Source organism: Aquarana catesbeiana, linkage group LG13 (genome assembly GCF_042186555.1).
Source record: "Aquarana catesbeiana isolate 2022-GZ linkage group LG13, ASM4218655v1, whole genome shotgun sequence".
Lineage (NCBI taxonomy): Eukaryota > Metazoa > Chordata > Amphibia > Anura > Ranidae > Aquarana > Aquarana catesbeiana.
Window position 1 is genome coordinate 215,471,087 of NC_133336.1, and position 19,362 is coordinate 215,490,448.

A 19,362-nucleotide genomic window follows, 5' to 3' on the forward strand; every position below is an offset into this window, starting at 1 on the left:
GCAGCCATTGGCTCCCGCTGCTGTCAATTGAATACAATGAGGCGGGGGGCGTGGCCAAGTCCAGCATTCATGTCTATGGACACAAATGCTGGACTCGGGAGCGCTCCTGCAAGGTAACCACCCCCCACCCGGGAGAGCACTTCTCGGGGGTTATCTGATGAGGGGCGGAGCCGCCGGGGGACCCCAGAAGACGAGGTTCGGGGCCACTCTGTGCAAAACGAGCTGCACAGTGGAGGTAGAGTATGAGATATTTGTTATTTTAAAAAAAGAGGGTTCACAATCACTAAGTACGGTTTAAATGCAAAACCTGCATAGAGTGTCCCAATCCGCCGATGATAGCAAATCACGGCCACTGGAGGAGCTCACAGGGTTGTAGGAGATTTAGAGGCGGTCCGCCCCCCCAAGCTGACATCACTTCCGCCCTATACCCACGGGGTCCCGGAACTTCTCCTCCAGTGGCCGTGATTTGCTATCATCGGCGGGATTGGGACACCCTATGCAGATTTTGCATTTGAACTGTACTTGATGTGTGTCCCAATCCTGCCGATGATAGCAAATAATGGCTGCTGGTAATGTAGAGACGGTCCGCCTCCAAGCTGACATCACTTCCTCCCTATACCCACAGGGGTCCCGGAACTTCTCCTCCAGTGGCCGTGATTTGCTATCATCGGCGGGATTGGGACACCCTATGCAGATTTTGCATTTGAACTGTACTTGATGTGAGTTATAAAATTTTTAATAAACTGCCCACTAGATGGCGATATACACACACCGGAGCGGTGGGGGAAATCGCATGCGATTCGGACAGGAATCTCTCCACATTCCTGTTCAAATTTGCATGCGATTCCTAGCAGTGCGATTTTCGCCCATTCATTTTGTATTGACACAAATCACACCACAAAGTATCATTTTAGGTATCGGGAGAATTTGCGGGAGGAGCGATAGTCGCACAGATGCTTGGTATCGATCGGCACAGACGCCGGTATCGGTGGATCTCCGGTTACATTGAACCCCCTCTTACCTCTGCCGTTTGCGGGGCAGGCTGTTGTTCTTGATGAGTAAAGACTTGATGTGTTCCGCCAGGGGGTCGTCGTGTTTCAAGCACCAGTGGCGCAGGATGCTGGTGGTGAACTGGTCGTCGGGGTGGCACGGGCGGCTGAGTACCATCTTCACCATCTCCTCGGTCGGCCTGAAGGAAGAGGAAATACAAAAAAGGATCACATTGCTTTCCTGACTGCCCTAAAGTGACCCCAAATATGTAATGGGCAGAGCTGGAGTGCCTCTAGAGGAACTACATCAAACTGCGGAGCCTATTTCCTCATGACTCTGCTCTCTCCTACTATCAGCATGCTCCTGGTTACCACATGAGCACTGGAGTACAACCGATTGTGTCCCCGTGCTGCTTTTCCCTCTGCAGTCTGAGCTCTGCTGTACATGGACTATAAGAGGTCAAATTCAGGTACTTCCACTGCTTGGATTAACCACTTTCCTCCCGTGCTATAGCTGAAAGACAGCTACACCGCGGGCTTCCAGTGCCACCTCTCAGTGACCTTCCACCTCTAGTGCCCTTCAGTGCTGCCTCATCAATGCCCATGCATGCAGACTATCAGTGCCAATTATCAAGTGCCCATCAGTGAAGGAGAAAAACTACCTGATTGCAAAATATTTATAACAAACTATTATTTTTTTTTTTTTTTCCAAAATCTTTCGGTCTTTTTTTGTTTCTGTAGTAAAAAAATTAAAAACCCCCAGAGGCAATTAAATACAACCAAAAGAAATCTCTATTTGTGTATTTGTGTGAACAAAATGCCAAAAATGTCCTATGTGTACAGTGTTGTATGACCGCGTAATTGTCGTTCATAGTGTGACAGCGCTGAAAGCTGGAACTTGGCCTGGGCAGGAAGGGGGGGGTGCAAGTGCTCAGTAAGCAGGTGGTTAAATCCTCCCTCCCCCCCCCCCCCTTCGGTCTGGCACAGGCGTGCCGGCTCCTCCCCTTCGGTCTGGCACAGGCGTACCGGCTCCTCCCCTTCGGTCTGGCACAGGCGTACCGGCTCCTCCCCTCCGGTCTGGCACAGGCGTACCGGCTCCTCCCCTTCGGTCTGGCACAGGCGTACCGGCTCCTCCCCTTCGGTCTGGCACAGGCGTACCGGCTCCTCCCCTTCGGTCTGGCACAGGCGTACCGGCTCCTCCCCTTCGGTCTGGCACAGGCGTACCGGCTCCTCCCCTTCGGTCTGGCACAGGCGTACCGGCTCCTCCCCTTCGGTCTGGCACAGGTGTACCGGCTCCTCCCCTTCGGTCTGGCACAGGCGTACCGGCTCCTCCCCTTCGGTCTGGCACAGGCGTACCGGCTCCTCCCCTTCGGTCTGGCACAGGCGTACCGGCTCCTCCCCTTCGGTCTGGCACAGGCGTACCGGCTCCTCCCCTTCGGTCTGGCACAGGCGTACCGGCTCCTCCCCTTCGGTCTCGCACAAGTGTACCGGCTCCTCCCCTTCGGTCTGGTACGGGTGTACCGGCTCCTCCCCTTCGGTCTGGCACAGGTGTACCGGCTCCTCCCCTTCAGTCTTGCACAGGTGTACCAGCTCCTCCCCTTCAGTCTTCCACAGGTGTACCGGATCCTCCCCTTTAGTCTTGCACAGGTGTACCAGCTCCTCCCCTTCAGTCTTGCACAGGTGTACCGGCTCCTCCCCCGCACTAAAACGGCTTCCTCTAAACTCACCGCACGCTGTGAGCTTCTCACAATGTGCACCAGAAGCTGCAGCGAGTCAGACAGAGCCTGACTAGTTATTAAACGACTTGCTGTGTAACAATGTAACCCCCCCGTGGGAGGGTCATTACAGCGAACACAAGGTGGAGCGGAGACAAACGATGCAAATAAATCGACACAGAGACATATCTGGCGACATCAGGTTGAGTGATGACTCCTGCGGCCCCTCCGTTACCCACAATCCCCCGCTCTCCCAGCACACGGCAGAGGCGGTAATAAATTATCTGGCGGCTGATAAGGGATCTGGCTGTACAGGATATTGCAGAGAGTGACACCATCGGACCTGCATACACAACGACTCGCCGGCGGGGAAAGTGCAGCACAACCACCAATTATGGTAAGTGGCGCTCTTATAAAGGTCAGAGTAATAAATGCTTTTCACACTGCCCTCTTCTACCCGCTTGTTCAGTATATTGTTAAAGTGTGGTGTAAGTGGGGCCTATGACAGTCGAGAAGCTGGTGGAGAAGTCCGCCTCCAGCGTCCATGTCCAGCTCAGGGAGGTGCAAATTATCGGGAAGAGGTTCTCCAATCATAACAAAATTGCGACTTACTTTTCCCTGCGGAGCTGCAGGAGGAGGCAGGACAGAGCTTCAGGGTGTTCTGCAAAGAGAAAACAGATATAAAAGTCACCGAAAATGGCAAAGACGTTCTATTAGGTGGTTCCCACATGGTCAGAGGACATGGAAAGCAACCGGAAGGTGAAGGAAAGTCGAGGAAGAGGCGGGACAGTGGGAGGATCGGTAGGAGGTGGGTGAAGGAATGTCAGGGAAGAGGCAGGATGTTGGGTGGATCGGTAGGAGAGGAGGAGGAGCAGGTGGATGAAGGAATGTCAGGGAAGAGGCAGGATGTTTAGTGGATCGGTAGGAGAGGAAGAGGAGGAGGTGGGTGAAGGAATGTCAGGGAAGAGGCAGGATGTTGAGTGGATCAGTATGAGAGGAGGAGGAGGAGGTGGGTGAAGGAATGTCAGGGAAGAGGCAGGATGTTGAGTGGATCAGTATGAGAGGAGGAGGAGGAGGTGGGTGAAGGAATGTCAGGGAAGAGGCAGGATGTTGGGTGGATCGGTAGGAGAGGAGGAGGAGCAGGTGGGTGAAGGAATGTCAGGGAAGAGGCAGGACGGCGGGTGGATCGGTATGAGAGGAGGAGGTGGTGGAGTAATGAATGTCAGGGAAGAGGCAGGCCGGTGCGTGGATCGGTATGAGAGGAAGAGGTGGGGGTGGAGTAAGGAATGTCAGGGAAGAGGCAGGACGGTGGGTGGATCGGTAGGAGAGGAAGAGGAGCAGGTGGGTGAAGGAATGTCAGGGAAGAGGCAGGACGGTGGGTGGATCGGTAGGAGAGGAAGAGGAGCAGGTGGGTGAAGGAATGTCAGGGAAGAGGCAGGATGTTGGGTGGATCGGTAGGAGAGGAGGAGGAGCAGGTGGGTGAAGGAATGTCAGGGAAGAGGCAGGATGTTGGGTGGATCGGTAGGAGAGGAAGAGGAGCAGGTGGGTGAAGGAATGTCAGGGAAGTGGCAGGACGGCGGGTGGATCGGTATGAGAGGAAGAGGTGGATGAAGGAATGTCAGGGAAGAGGCAGGCCGGTGGGTGGATCGGTATGAGAGGAAGAGGTGGGGGTGGAGTAATGAATGTCAGGGAAGAGGCAGGACGGTGGGTGGTTAGGTACGACAGGAGGAGGAGGTGGAGTAAGGAAAGTGAGGGAAGAGGCGGGACGGCGGTTGGATCTGAAGGAGAGGAGGAGGAGGAGGAGGAGGAGTTGGGTGGAGGAATGTCAGGGAAGAGGCAGGACTGTGGGTGGATCGGAAGGAGAGGAGGAGGAGTTGGGTGGAGGAATGTCAGGGAAGAGGCAGGACGGTGGGTGGATCGGAAGGAGAGGAGGAGGAGGAGGAGTTGGGTGGAGGAATGTCAGGGAAGAGGCAGGCCGGCGGTTGGATCGGAAGGAGAGGAGGAGGAGTTGGGTGGAGGAAAGTGAGGGAAGAGGCAGGACGGCGGTTGGATCGGAAGGAGAGGAGGAGGAGTTGGGTGGAGGAAAGTGAGGGAAGAGGCAGGACGGCGGTTGGATCGGAAGGAAAGGAGGAGGAGTTGGGTGGAGGAAAGTCAGGGAAGAGGCAGGACGGCGGTTGGATCGGAAGGAGAGGAGGAGGAGTTGGGTGGAGGAAAGTCAGGGAAGAGGCAGGACGGTGGGTGGATCGGTATGAGAGAAGGAGGAGGTGGGTAAAGGAACATCAGGGAAGAGGCGGGACGATCGGTATGAGAAGAAAAGATTTGTGTCTGGGTTGAGAGACCAACTCACCTTTGTACTTGAGATGCTGCAGGATGGGGATGATGGTCTCCAACGGGACATTGTGGGCCAGGAAGAGCTGCCACGTACAGTACTGTTCGAAGGTCTCCCATTCCAAACTCTGAACTGGAAGAGAGACACAGACCTTACTGCCCCCGCCCACTCAGGATCATGTGACCACCTCAGTACCAATAATGGGACATCAAATAGGGCCGAGAACATCATTGTATCCTGACAACAATGAAGAAAAGTCCTAACTTTCCAAAAACAAACTGAGCTATGTGTTGTAAATAGGGGTTGGCCACCAGTAAGTGGCCACCTCTAGAGCCTTTTGTATGCAAGATAGGGATATTGTATTGTAAGCTCCTCGGGGGCGGGGACTGATATGAACATACAATATGCAAAGTGCTGTGTAAATCGTCGGCACTATAAAAAATACCTGAAATAAATAAGAATGAAATGGGTAACAGAGCACCCCCCACCCCACCAAAACCCCAGGCACTCCATCCCCAACCTAGGGCACTTACTTAGAATGTTGAGCACAGAGTCCTTCCGAAACATCACCAGGTTCCCCATCATGACGTGACACACCAGTTCCTGCAGCTGAGACATACACAGGATGTTACTGGACCGCCGCTCCTCCTACAGAGCTCAGCACTGCTCTGCTCACACATATCCATTACTACACATTACAAACTGAACCCCCTACCTGGGCGGAGTCTATGACGGCCACAATCATGTTCAGGAGCTCTCCGCTTCGCAGCGTTTCATCTGGAAACTGGAGGGAGACAAGACAATGTGAGATCCCCTGCTGTGCAGCCAGAAATTCAGTTATACCAAAACCAAGATTGCCGCCCCATCGCTCAGCATGGCTCAGGCTAATAAGTTATTGAATTACCCAACCACCTCCCGACAACTTCACCTCTCATATCACCTCAATTCCTGGACCTTCACCCCTGAGATCAACCCCCAATTCCTGCACCTTCACCCCTCAGATCAACCCAGTTCCTGCACCTTCACCCCTCAGATCACCCCTCATATCACCTCAATTCCTGTACCTTCACCCCTCATATTACCCCAATTCCTGCACCTAAACCCCTGAGATCAACCCCCAATTCCTGCACCTTCACCCCTCATATCACCTCAAATCCTGCACCTTCACCCCTCAGATCAACAGTTCCCACACCTTAACCTCTCAGATCATCCCCTAATTCCTGCACCTTCACCCCTCAGATCACCAATTCCTGCACCTTCCCCTCTCATATCATCCCATACCTAAACCCCTGAGATCAACCCCCAATTCCTGCACCTTCACCGTCAGATCACCCCAATTCCTACACCTTCACCCCTCAGGCTAGCCACCAATTCCTGCACCTTCACCCCTCAGATCCTCCCCAATTCCTGCACCCTCACCTCTCATATCATCCCCCAATTCCTGCACCTTCACCCCTCAGACCATCCACCAATTCCTGCACCTTCACTCCTAATACCACCCCAATTCCTGCACCTTCACCCCTCAGTTTAACCCAGTTCCTGCACCTTCACCCCTCAGTTTAACCCAGTTCCTGCACCTTCACCCCTCAGTTTAACCCAGTTCCTGCACCTTCACCCCTCAGTTTAACCCAGTTCCTGCACCTTCACCCCTCAGTTTAACCCAGTTCCTGCACCTTCACCCTCAGATCACACCAATTCCTGCACCTTCACCTCTCATATCACCCTAATTCCTGCACCTTTACCCTCAGATCATCCCAATTCCCACACCTTCATCCCTCAGACCATCCCCCAATTCCCACACCTTCACCTCTCATATCACCCTCCAGTTCCTGCACCTTCACCCCTCAGATCATCCCCCAATTCCTGCACCTTCACCCCTCAGATCTACCCATTAATTCCTCCATCTTCATAGAGTGGGCTGTACCTCGCTGTATATGGAGGGGGTCAGGTAACACAGCAGACGCACATCATCCTCCTGGCAGGCCTTCATGTCCATCATCAGGCAGGTGTGCAGATCCCCGAGTTGGGTGGCCTGAGCAAACGACTCGTATAAGTTCATCTTCCCGGCTGCGGCTTTGCTGCAGAAAGAAAGCCATGGGGGGGGAGGGAGAATTAGAGGCCAAAATGGAGTCAAGGTGCGATGGGTGAGATCAGAGACCCATACAGTGTGCAGAGAAACAAGCCCCTCCCACCAACCAATCACAATCTCCCTTTTGACAAAATGAAATCCTATCAACTGCTAAGGGGCCACAATAACGGTTTTGGAGATTTTGACATACGATGGAGATGGTGGTGATAGGAAGACTCTATCCACCCCACCAATTGCTGATCATGGCACTTTATCCTGACCACGGCAGCCACCTCCATCCTTGGGTACATCTTGTCTGATCCCTGAAAACATGACACCGAATTGTGGCTAATCGTGTGAATGCATATAGAAGTGGGCTCATCCCGCGCTGTGGGTGTGTGTCGATGTGTGTGGCTACGCGTTTCGTGGAACGCCCCCTTTTGTCAAGCCTCAAAGGGGCTTGAAATGTGTAGCCACGCCCATCAACATACTCCCACAGTGTGACATCATCAGGCTGCATCTTGAATACCGAAGCCGCTGTACAGCGATGAAGCCTCTGGGCTGTGTCCACCTATTGTTTATAGAATTTCATGCCCTCCTGAATCTGCAGCTCCAAGTTCCCCTTTAACCTCTGGTGGCGCTACTGTTCTCTTGTCTCTCCAGGCCTGATCTTCTGCTGGATCCTCAGGGTTGGCATCTCCAGTCCGAGGTTCTTCCATCATCTACTGGTACTCGTGTTCCTCCTGTCTCGTCTGTTCCTCGTCCAGAGACGATTGGGTCGGAGATACAATGAGAGGCCACTCTTGTCATTTCAGTCTTCTTTCAGGTACGGAACAAGTAGGTAAATCTCAACAATGGTGCCTTCCATTGCCGCGTGTTTGCTCCAGGTCATTGGCTCATACTACTCAAGCCTGAATAGCTAGGCCAACAGTAGGGGCTCAGCAATGGTCCCAATGGTTTTCCCAGCCCAGGTGTCTAACGTGTATTTCTAGACTGAAATCACAGAATTCAGTAGATGCAGTTAGTACATACTGGCATTTTCTGCAGCTTGGCCCTTCGATGTTCACATAGATCCTCCGCCAAAATAATAGCCCCACCCCCTTGGGAAGTGTCAAGGCTGATCTACACTTTACTGATCACCCAACACACCACACATTATGTGCTTTGCCTGAGGTTTATTCATCACATAATCAGGACTGATGCGCTTTGGTCTCCTGAACAGCCGGGCAGAGGGCCCGGCGGAGGTCCGGGCAGAGGGCCCGGCGGAGGTCCGGGCAGAGGGCCGCGGCGGAGGTCCGGGCAGAGGGCCGCGGCGGAGGTCCGGGCAGAGGGCCGCGGCGGAGGTCCGGGCAGAGGGCCGCGGCGGAGGTCCGGGCAGAGGGCCGCGGCGGAGGTCCGGGCAGAGGGCCGCGGCGGAGGTCCGGGCAGAGAGGCGCAACAGAGGTCCGGGCAGAGGGGCGCAACAGAGGTCCGGGCAGAGGGGCGCAGCAGAGGTCCGGGCAGAGGGGCGCAGCAGAGGTCCGGGCAGAGGGGCGCAGCAGAGGTCCGGGCAGAGGGGCGCAGCAGAGGTCCGGGCAGAGGGGCGCAGCAGAGGTCCGGGCAGAGGGGCGCAGCAGAGGTCCGGGCAGAGGGGCGCAGCAGAGGTCCGGGCAGAGGGGCGCAGCAGAGGTCCGGGCAGAGGGGCGCAGCAGAGGTCCGGGCAGAGGGGCGCAGCAGAGGTCCGGGCAGAGGGGCGCAGCAGAGGTCCGGGCAGAGGGGCGCAGCAGAGGTCCGGGCAGAGGGGCGCAGCAGAGGTCCGGGCAGAGGGGCGCAGCAGAGGTCCGGGCAGAGGGGCGCAGCAGAGGTCCGGGCAGAGGGGCACAGCAGAGGTCCGGGCAGAGGGGCACAGCAGAGGTCCGGGCAGAGGGGCGCAGCAGAGGTCCGGGCAGAGGGCACTGCCAGCCATGTCTCAGAACAGAGAAAACATTTCATCATTCAGGAAGCCGTGTTCCCTGATTAAGAGGGAAATTTGTTCTGCCAATTAATTAGTTGCAATAAACAATCCGGACGCAGAGAACAGGCACTGGATGTTATTAAGTAGAAGAAGAAAATAATGAGGCGGATTAAATCCCTGACCTGATACAGACCCTGCCGGGGGAGGGGAAGCAATCTCACAGCCGACGCCAAACATGGCACTGAGCCCAATCTATCCCCCGCCCATCATATTAAAAACCATCGTATATCAGTCACTATTCCACAACCTATCACATATCAGTCACTATTCCACAACATATCACATACCAGTCTCTGGTCCCCAACCTATCATACGCCAGGTCTCTGGTCCCCAACCTATCATAGGCCAGTCTCTGGTCCCCAACCTATCAGACTAATCTCTGGTCCCCAACCTATCATACTCCAGTCTCTGGTCCCCAACCTACCAGACTAATCTCTGGTCCCCAACCTATCATACTCCAGTCTCTGGTCCCCAACCTATCATATGCCAGTCTCTGGTCCCCAACCTATCATAGGCCAGTCTCTGGTCCCCAACCTATCATAGGCCAGTCTCTGGTCCCCAACCTATCATAGGCCAGTCTCTGGTCCCCAACCTATCATAGGCCAGTCTCTGGTCCCCAACCTATCATAGGCCAGTCTCTGGTCCCCAACCTATCATAGGCCAGTCTCTGGTCCCCAACCTATCATAGGCCAGTCTCTGGTCCCCAACCTATCATAGGCCAGTCTCTGGTCCCCAACCTATCATAGGCCAGTCTCTGGTCCCCAACCTATCATAGGCCAGTCTCTGGTCCCCAACCTATCATAGGCCAGTCTCTGGTCCCCAACCTATCATAGGCCAGTCTCTGGTCCCCAACCTATCATAGGCCAGTCTCTGGTCCCCAACCTATCATAGGCCAGTCTCTGGTCCCCAACCTATCATAGGCCAGTCTCTGGTCCCCAACCTATCATAGGCCAGCCTCTGGTCCCCAACCTATCATAGGCCAGCCTCTGGTCCCCAACCTATCATAGGCCAGCCTCTGGTCCCCAACCTATCATAGGCCAGCCTCTGGTCCCCAACCTATCATAGGCCAGCCTCTGGTCCCCAACCTATCATAGGCCAGCCTCTGGTCCCCAACCTATCATAGGCCAGCCTCTGGTCCCCAACCTATCATAGGCCAGCCTCTGGTCCCCAACCTATCATAGGCCAGCCTCTGGTCCCCAACCTATCATAGGCCAGCCTCTGGTCCCCAACCTATCATAGGCCAGCCTCTGGTCCCCAACCTATCATAGGCCAGCCTCTGGTCCCCAACCTATCATAGGCCAGCCTCTGGTCCCCAACCTATCATAGGCCAGCCTCTGGTCCCCAACCTATCATAGGCCAGCCTCTGGTCCCCAACCTATCATAGGCCAGCCTCTGGTCCCCAACCTATCATAGGCCAGCCTCTGGTCCCCAACCTATCATAGGCCAGCCTCTGGTCCCCAACCTATCATAGGCCAGCCTCTGGTCCCCAACCTATCATAGGCCAGTCTCTGGTCCCCAACCTATCATAGGCCAGTCTCTGGTCCCCAACCTATCACATAACATTCTCTGGTCCAGTGTATTCGAGTCTCCTTTCCCCAACCTGATGTATACCATTCTGAGTTCTCCAACCAATCATACACCAGTCTATAGTATGCCATTCTCTATTCCTAAACCAATCATATACCAGTCTCCATTCCCCAACCTATCATATAACTGTATCCATTCCTCCATCCTATCCTACTCAAGTCACCATTCTCCAACCTATCACATACCAGTCTCCACTCTGCAGCATATCATATAGCAGTCTCTGTTCCACAACCTATCATATTGTAGTCTTGGTTTCCCAGCTTATCGTATACCAGTCTTTATTCTCCAGCCCATCCAATGCCAGTCTTTGCTACCCAACCTATCATATCACCTTACCTGGCCTTTAAGTAGTACAGCAGGTGATAGCCAATCTTGGGCTGTTTCTGATAGAGTTCAGACAGCAAGTCTAGAAGAAGGGAGAAGCCATTGCTATCTTCTTGCATCTGGATCAGGTTTCTGGAGACAGAGAAGATAAAGGAAAGTGAAGATGATAAAGTCTTGGTGAGCCTGGGCTGAGTAAAGAGGATGTAAGGAAGACTTACCTAAATATCAGGTAGAGGGGTTTCCCGACAGTCTCCTCCAGAGACCTGATAAATACATGCAAACATTGTCAGAGGGTAACAGGTAAACCAAACCAATGTAGGAGGTCCAACAAAGTATCATTTATCCTGATCAGTCTGAAAATTCCACTGCCATTTCCTTTGAGGTCAACCACAGTGTCTCTATGTGGTACCATCCAACCCCATCAACACCAAAGTCCCACAGAGTCCACCAATGTAATTCTTTGATCCTCTTTTACAAAACACTTATATTGTCGACCCATAGGCCAAATGCCCTCACTACTGTCCCGGTCAACCCTCAGTCCTTCATACTGCACTGATATGACCACTACAGGCCATTGTCTCACATATCTTACCTCACAATGTTGTATGTGATCCTTCAGAAGGTGGCCGGTATGCTGCTGGCAGTACGGTAAACTGCTAAAGCTCCACATTTATTGGCTTATCGCCCCTATTGCCCCTCACATTCTGCCTTGTGTGACTAAACTACCCTAAAAATCTGGTATTGTCATAAACCTGTTCACTTCTTTTAGTTTCAGTTCAGTTGTAACCCAACAAACTGACATGACATGGCCCCTTCAAGAGCTTTGGATCGAGAAGCCTTCTGCCCATACAGAGAAGGAGAAAATATCTGGCCACAAGGGTCAGGGGGCACTTACTCATCTGTGATTTCCTCTGGTAGGACCTCTCCCCGGAAATGGTGCTTGAACAACTCATGGAGACAGGAAGCCAAAATGGACAACTGTTCTGAATCAAATTCATCCTGCGAAGAAGAGAAGAGAGAGTTCACCTCCTAGCCTCCTGTTGGAAGGGCACCTGTCACTCGGCCATACTCAGGCCTGGGAAGGAGACGAGTAGGGGACATGGCATTCGCCCTTCCAGTGATGAAAGCATTAGTCTACTTGGTAAGTGCAAAGTGTAAGGCCTACATTAGTTGTCAGATGGCGGGATCAGCAGGTCAAGAGTCACTGGACATTGAAACCCTACAGGAAGGATCTTACCTGGAAATTGGCTCCTGGACCAACATAACAATGCTATACTTGGAAAGCAATTCTCCACTCTGTTTACCCGGTATCATGGCAGTGATAGGAAGTTGGGATATGGTGCTACAAGGCTGTTATGGAGCTACACTGACAAAGCCAACAAGAGAGGAAGTGCCTTCTTCAGATCATCACCTCTGACATCTAACCATCCACCATTGAATGGGACAAGCTTTAACGACAACACAAAATCAGCCTTCCACATATGGACAGTTACAAGTTTCAAGCAACCTCTTGGCTCCATCACCTCCCCTTGAAACAAAATAAAGCCGCATCTCCCTCCCATAGAATCAGCAAAACGAATTTGCTCAAAACAGCAAACACAGGCACTCCACCCAAGTCCTCCTTCGAGGAACTTTGCAACCTGCTAGGTCTTAGACACAGAAAGCTCTTGGTGTCTCTAAAGGAAGCGGAGTGTGACTTTATGCTTTGTTTGACCCTAAAAAATAAGGACAAGATTTATATTCCTGATCCCCCAATACTCTCCTCTACTGCATATCATTGGCTTTGACCATTTGACCTCTGGAAGGTTATACTCCCTTCATGGCAAGGGCACTTTTTGCTATTCAGCACTGCACTACTTTAACTGGTAATTGCGCGGTCATGCAACGCTGTACCCAAATGAAACCCAATGGGGAGTCTAAAAAAATTATAAAAAATATTGTACAAATAAAATGAAAGTGTAAAAATAAATAAAATGAAAGCAAAAAAACAAAACACTGACACCAGTGGCGTAACTACCAGGGTCACAAAGGTCTTATTTGCGACCGTGCCCTGGCGATCTGCCCCCAAGCTGGTAGAGAAGGGCCACAGCCTGGGGTCCCTTCATGGTTTCTTGCAACGAGGGGCCCTGAAGGTTCTAGTTATGCCTCTAACTGGCGCTGACAATTTCTGGGAGGGATGATCAGTGGCATGCGATTGGCCACAGCAATCAGCAGTCTCACAGCCAAAATCACTGGCTGCGAGCCTGCTGACGAACTCGTACTGTATCCAACCGCATAATGAGAGGCAGGGGGCGCGCGTGCGCGTCCGTACACCTGGAAGTTCGTCACGACAATCTGGTACATCGTTGAGCCTTGGGGAGCCAGCACTTTTGGCTGTCGGCAAGTGGTTCATCTGAAACATCAGTTTCCAGTAGATGCTTCACAAGCACTTACCTCTAGGATCTGCTCCACTATATCTTGCATCAGCTCGCACTGCGACTCCATATCACTGTAAGATATAAACAAGAAGGCTCCATGACAGCCGAATACTAAACACATGGGGGTATCAAACCGGCACAGAGTGACCACAACAAGCACCGGAGGATAGCGAAGGACTTAAAGTGCTTTCAAAAACTGGTTCTCCTAGCATTCTCTCTCCCGGCAGTCCATCCCCCGTTCTTGGCTGATTTTGTAAGAAAGCATATCCTTTCCCTATGAGTTTGTGTGTGTGTATCCATTACTCAGGTCTCAGATTACACTCAGCTCCCTGCTCCAGGCTGTGCAGCGTGTAACATATGATCCATGCACCTGCCTTCTGGAACTCAGAAATGTTGTGTAAAATGTGTGCTTTAGGAGGCTGTAGAGGACTAAACAGATACAACTTATATAGAAGGGTTTGCTTCATCTCTGTGCACCACCTGAGGATAGTCACTTCACTATGAAGGGTTTATAACCCCTTTATGGCTCACCTCAACGTGATGGTCCATGTTAAAGGGTTAAAGCCCCCCCCCCCCCCCAAAGTCTGCATGCATGGATTCCTAACATGCCACAAAAAACAGCAATGAGTGGCAGAGAAAGAGAGGTGCAGTCTGGGAAAATTATGTCATCAGTCAGCTGCATGAAAGGAAGAATTTTCCCCACCCCCACTGATCACTCACTCAGACTGAATGTAATGTTTTATTGACAGGCAGGTGTCAGTAGGTACACATACACAAACTACTCACCTTTCCTTCTGCAAAGAAACAACTTTCTCTCTCAGCGGCTCTTCCAGCTGCTCCAGATACGGCGTGATGTCCGCCGGCTCCTCAATGATCGTCTCTTTGATGGGGTGAAACCTGAAGTCCCGTTTCTTTCCTGGGGAATGCGGGAAAACATAACAGATGGTTCAGCCTTCAATGTTGGTCGTTTGGTGTAGTCACATGCAAGGGGGGGCTGGGGGAAGATTTGGTTATTTTTGGCCTGCCTGGGGCTTCTTGTGTGCCACTGTAATGTTAAGGAGGAAAATTCTATGTCCACAGCTAAGGCCCTACGTGTCCACCAGCTAAGGCCCACGTGTCCCACAGCTAAGGCCCTACGTGTCCACCAGCTAAGGCCCTACGTGTCCACCAGCTAAGGCCCTACGTGTCCACCAGCTAAGGCCCTACGTGTCCACCAGCTAAGGCCCTACGTGTCCACCAGCTTAAGGCCCTACACGTCCACAGCTAAGGTGCTGTAACTTGAGGAAGGCGCAACGTCCACAGCTATGGCACGAAGTCCATCTAGTTTAACCCATAGAAGCTACAGTTACATCCCATAGAAGGCCCTACACGTCCCACAGCATGGCCCTACACGTCACAGCCATGGCCCTACACGTTCACAGCTAAGATGCTGTAACTTTGAGGAAGGCGTTACGTCCACAGCTAAGGCTCTACGTCCACAGCTAAGGCTCTACGTCCACAGCTAAGGCTCTACGTCCACAGCTAAGGCTCTACGTCCACAGCTAAGGCTCTACGTCCACAGCTAAGGCTCTACGTCCACAGCTAAGGCTCTACGTCCACAGCTAAGGCTCTACGTCCACAGCTAGGCTCTACGTCCACAGCTAAGGCTCTACGTCCACAGCTAAGGCTCTACGTCCACAGCTAAGGCTCTACGTCCACAGCTAAGGCTCTACGTCCACAGCTAAGGCTCTACGTCACAGCTAAGGCTCTACGTCCACAGCTAAGGCTCTCGTCCACAGCTAAGGCTCTACGTCCACAGCTAAGGCTCTACGTCCACAGCTAAGGCTCTACGTCCACAGCTAAGGCTCTACGTCCACAGCTAAGGCTCTACGTCCACAGCTAAGGCTCTACGTCCACAGCTAAGGCTCTACGTCCACAGCTAAGGTGCTGTAACTTTGAGGAAGGCGCAATGTCTACGTGCACTACATAGTTTGGTTGAAAAAAGACACAAGTCATCTAGTTTAACCCATAGAGGCTACAGCTAAGTCTCATAGAAGGCCCTACATGTCCACAGCCAAGGTGCTGTAACTTTGAGGAAGGCGCTACGTCCACAGCTAAGGCACTACATAGTTAGTTGGTTGAAAAAAGACACAAGTCCATCTAGTTTAACCCATAGAAGCTACAGCTATGTCCCATAGAAGGTGCTACGTCCACAGCTAAGGTGATGTAGCTGTAACTTAAGGTATGAAGGCCCTACGTCCATGGCCAAGGCGACTGTGTTCACAGCTAAGTAGCTGTAACTTTGAGGAAGGGGCTACACGTCCACAGCCAAGGTGCTACGTCCACAGCTAAGGCGTTGTAACTTAAGGGAGGAAGGGACTATGTGCAGCTGAGGTGTCCTTGGTTTTACACATTGCGGGTGCTCACACAGATCAGGGCGGGCCTGCACTTTACAGAAGCACCAGGATGTGGCGGTGTGGAGTCACATATATTTGTAGATGGAAGGGTCTTGTGTTATTAATGTCAGGCACAGCCGAGTCTCTGGACTGGGCCATCTGGATTACATCAGGGAACTTTTTGTCATCATTTGCAACAAATTGCTCTTTTCCTCCCCCAGTTACAAAATAATCAGCTGACACGTTTCGTATCGTCAGTTGACTTGTGTAGAGAAATCCTGAAATTTGGGCAACCCGGCCCAGCAGGCTCCATCTAAAAATTTTGAACTGACCCATTAATGCAAAGATTAAAAGTGCATTCACTGTAGAGGAATGTAAAGCACATCAAGGCTCAAGAACAAGAAAATGTCATCTATTGCAGATTACCCGCCCTTTAAGTTGCGATAGCTGCATTTGTTTTCTTTTTCCAGGTTAAGTATATTTCCTGCAAGTACAGAAAGTTTCTTGTTGACTCGAAATCCCAGTTGTCTTGCAACTTTCTGTGCACTGAACTGAAATCTCAACGTCATCAGCTTTTTTAACTGTCTTTGGCGAACTACAGAACACCTCCCTCGCCCCTATGGTATGGAGAGGAGGGAGTGTTCTGTAGGTAGTCCCTTGTCCTAGGGTGACAACGTTTGCTCCTGAAAAGATACAGTACAGTTAGTGTTGTCACCCAAAGACAGGAAGTGTGTTACTGGCAGGATTTCCAGGTGAAAATGTAAAACAAATGGAGCCATTTAAGGACTGAAAGCTACAATAAAGTACATTTCTGATTTAGCGTTTCGATAAGCTTTAATGCTGCGTTTAAAAAAAAAAAAAAAAAATAAAGACTAGAAGCTCGTACCGTTGTCAGTGGTTTTGTTTGTTAGTTCCTCATCGTCATCGCTGAACGCGGCCTCTGCGTTGTCGTAGCAGCTCTCCTCTTTGTCAGCTAGGCTGTTGTCCATCTCCATCGATGCGGGTTCTTCTACCTTTACTGAGAAGGAAGAACCATCACAGTACTGTGTATGGGACAAAATACCTGTACAATCCAGGAGAGCTTTGAGCTGAGCAGTACATAGATGGCCACCTATGGGGTGGGGGGAACATGAGCGCTAAATGGGGAGCACTGCAACGTTAGCATCTGGGGGCTTTGATCCCCAATTGAAACCATACATGAAGTTTGTAAATTCTTCCCATATTGGTGCAGATGTTCTCCAGGTGTTTTGGTTTCTCTCCAGCAATCCAAAATCATACTGCCCAGCTAAACTGGCCCAACAGTACACTATAAGATCAAATGCTTGACCATCACACCTACCCAATTGACCAAAGGTATGTAGACCCCCCTACAAATGATGGAAGTAGGTGTCTCCAGTGAATGATCCTGGTAAGCCTCCATCATACAAAGGACATTGTAGACAATTGGGCTCCTCCAACCTTGTGATAACAGATGAATGGTGAAGACCCTTTTCTGTTCCACCATGACTGTGCCCGTGTACAAAGCCAACTTCATAAAGACATGGTTTGACCGGTTTGGTGTGAAGGAACTAGAGTGTCCTACACAGAGCCCTGACGTCAGTCCTACGGAACATCTCTGGGGTTAACCGAGACACCGATTGTGAGCCAGGTCTCATTTTTGGTGCCCAACACGAGGCCTATGTGAGGCCAGGTCTCATTTTTGGTGCCCAACATGAGGCCTGATGTGTGAGCCAGGTCTCATTTTTAGTGCCCAATAGGTCTTCTTTTTGGTGCCAATGTGTGCGTCGGGTCTCTTTTTTAGTGCCCAATGCGCAAGTCAGGTCTCTTTTTTGGTGCCCAACGTAAGGCCTGACGTCGTGAGCCAGGTCTTGTCATCAACATCAGTACCTGTCTTCACAAATGTGCACAATTAATGGGAAGCATTCCCAGAAAAATGGAGCCAGCTCCATAAAGACATGGTTTGACCAGTCTGGTGTGGAGGAACTCGAGTGTCCTGTATAGAGTCCTGACCTCAAACCCTACTGAACACTGTTGGGAAGAATTGTAATGCCGATTGTGAACCAGGTGTTTTTCATTGGTGCCCAATGAAATAAGCTTCCAACGTCAGTACCTGACCTCACAAATGGCACCAATTCCCACAAATGCCCTCCAAAATCTTGTGGAAAGCCACAAAAGGGGTAAAACTCCTTGCTAAAGGAGAAGTCTCCTCAACCTTTTTGTTGGTTATTCCTGTCCCAAGAGAAAAAAGTGCACGTACCACTTTCTCCCATCCTCCTAGGTAAGTGATGGCGAACTTTGGCACCCCAGATGTTTTGGAACTACATTTCCCATGATGCTCATGCACTCTGCAGTGTAATTGAGTATCATAGGGAAATGTAGTTCCAAAACATCTGGGGTGCCAAGATTAGCCAATCTCCGTCCTAGGTGGTTTGGTTCCAGAGCCCAACCCCCACACTGTTGACAATGCTGCTCACAACATGATATATTTCATTAGTTCTGAATGACAGCACTTGTCTCTGGCAGCAGGCACATGCCAAGACAAGCGCTGTCACTACTACTGCACGGGTGTTCCTTAATGGAAGATCCTGCAAAGCCCAGTAGCTGCTGCCTCCTCTGCTATGGCCTCCTGTTGTCATTCTGAAGGAAGAGAACAAGATTTCCAGTGGGTGGTGGGTGACAGCAATGACTGCAGCAGACAAAGATTGTATACAGGTACCAGGAGAACAGAAGTTGAGAACGAGATTGGCAGCGGGAAAGGGATGACAACAGTGAGGGCGCAGTAGAGAAGGTAGTAGCTACTGGGCTTTGCTGGAACCATAAAGGAACAACCACAAATGGGGCTTCATACAGGGGAGGAGCTCACAGCCAAAAAAAACAGGACCTGAAAAAGCACAGTTTATTTTTTGAAGCTTTCTTGGTGAGACTTATTCAATATGTGAAATTAGACTGTAAGCTCCTTCGGAGGCATAGACTGATACAATGTCTTTACGTACGGTGCAAAGTGCTACATAATATCTCAGCACTATACAAGTACAGGAAATGGGACATCCATTATAGACAATACACATGAACACCTCCCGGACCTGGAAGCCTCCGTCCCGTATTCTCTGGCACCGCGGTGCATTTGTTAAACATCTTTTACTTCAGGGTCAATAATATTGATGGAGTCATCTTTCCTTCAATAGACTCTTCATTAAAAATAAGGTTCACAAGCCTGGCAGAGATCCTAGAGAAGCCATAGTCCGCCGTTCAGCTCAGAAACAAATAAGATTTCCATCATTATTTGGCACCGGCGCTGCAGAGTCAAGGTGTGAAAACAATCACGGAACTGGAGACGACAACAGGGACCTCTCCAACAGCAGTTTCTTGGAAGAACGGGAACAGGATTTAATGATATGTTACATGACTTAATGTCATGGAGAGGCCGTGGAAGTCCCTGGAAAGCTCCAAATATGACTTAAATCCTCCCTCCAATCCTGCAGTTGTAGCAGCTCCTCTCCTGGACTGAATTGCTTCCTCCGATTTCCCCGCACACTGTGAGCTCCTCACCATGTGCATTAGAAGC

The 19,362-nt window shown here is 51.3% G+C and overlaps 2 protein-coding genes across 2 annotated transcripts in view; both read right to left on the minus strand.

Moving 5' to 3' along the window:
• Positions 1-19,362, minus strand: part of ILF2 (interleukin enhancer binding factor 2) — a 341,977-nt gene that overhangs the window by 111,857 nt on the left and 210,758 nt on the right.
• Positions 1-19,362, minus strand: part of INTS3 (integrator complex subunit 3) — a 135,842-nt gene that overhangs the window by 13,386 nt on the left and 103,094 nt on the right. The window contains exons 13-24 of the mRNA XM_073610440.1: positions 16,684-16,933; positions 14,209-14,338; positions 13,439-13,493; positions 11,901-12,004; positions 11,224-11,268; positions 11,018-11,137; positions 6,958-7,111; positions 5,749-5,817; positions 5,567-5,642; positions 5,052-5,165; positions 3,317-3,365; positions 1,022-1,189 (exon numbers count right to left, since the gene is read on the minus strand). Of these exons, the coding sequence (XP_073466541.1) occupies positions 1,022-1,189; positions 3,317-3,365; positions 5,052-5,165; positions 5,567-5,642; positions 5,749-5,817; positions 6,958-7,111; positions 11,018-11,137; positions 11,224-11,268; positions 11,901-12,004; positions 13,439-13,493; positions 14,209-14,338; positions 16,684-16,933 (1,334 nt within the window). The remainder of the gene's footprint in view (positions 1-1,021; positions 1,190-3,316; positions 3,366-5,051; positions 5,166-5,566; positions 5,643-5,748; positions 5,818-6,957; positions 7,112-11,017; positions 11,138-11,223; positions 11,269-11,900; positions 12,005-13,438; positions 13,494-14,208; positions 14,339-16,683; positions 16,934-19,362) is intronic.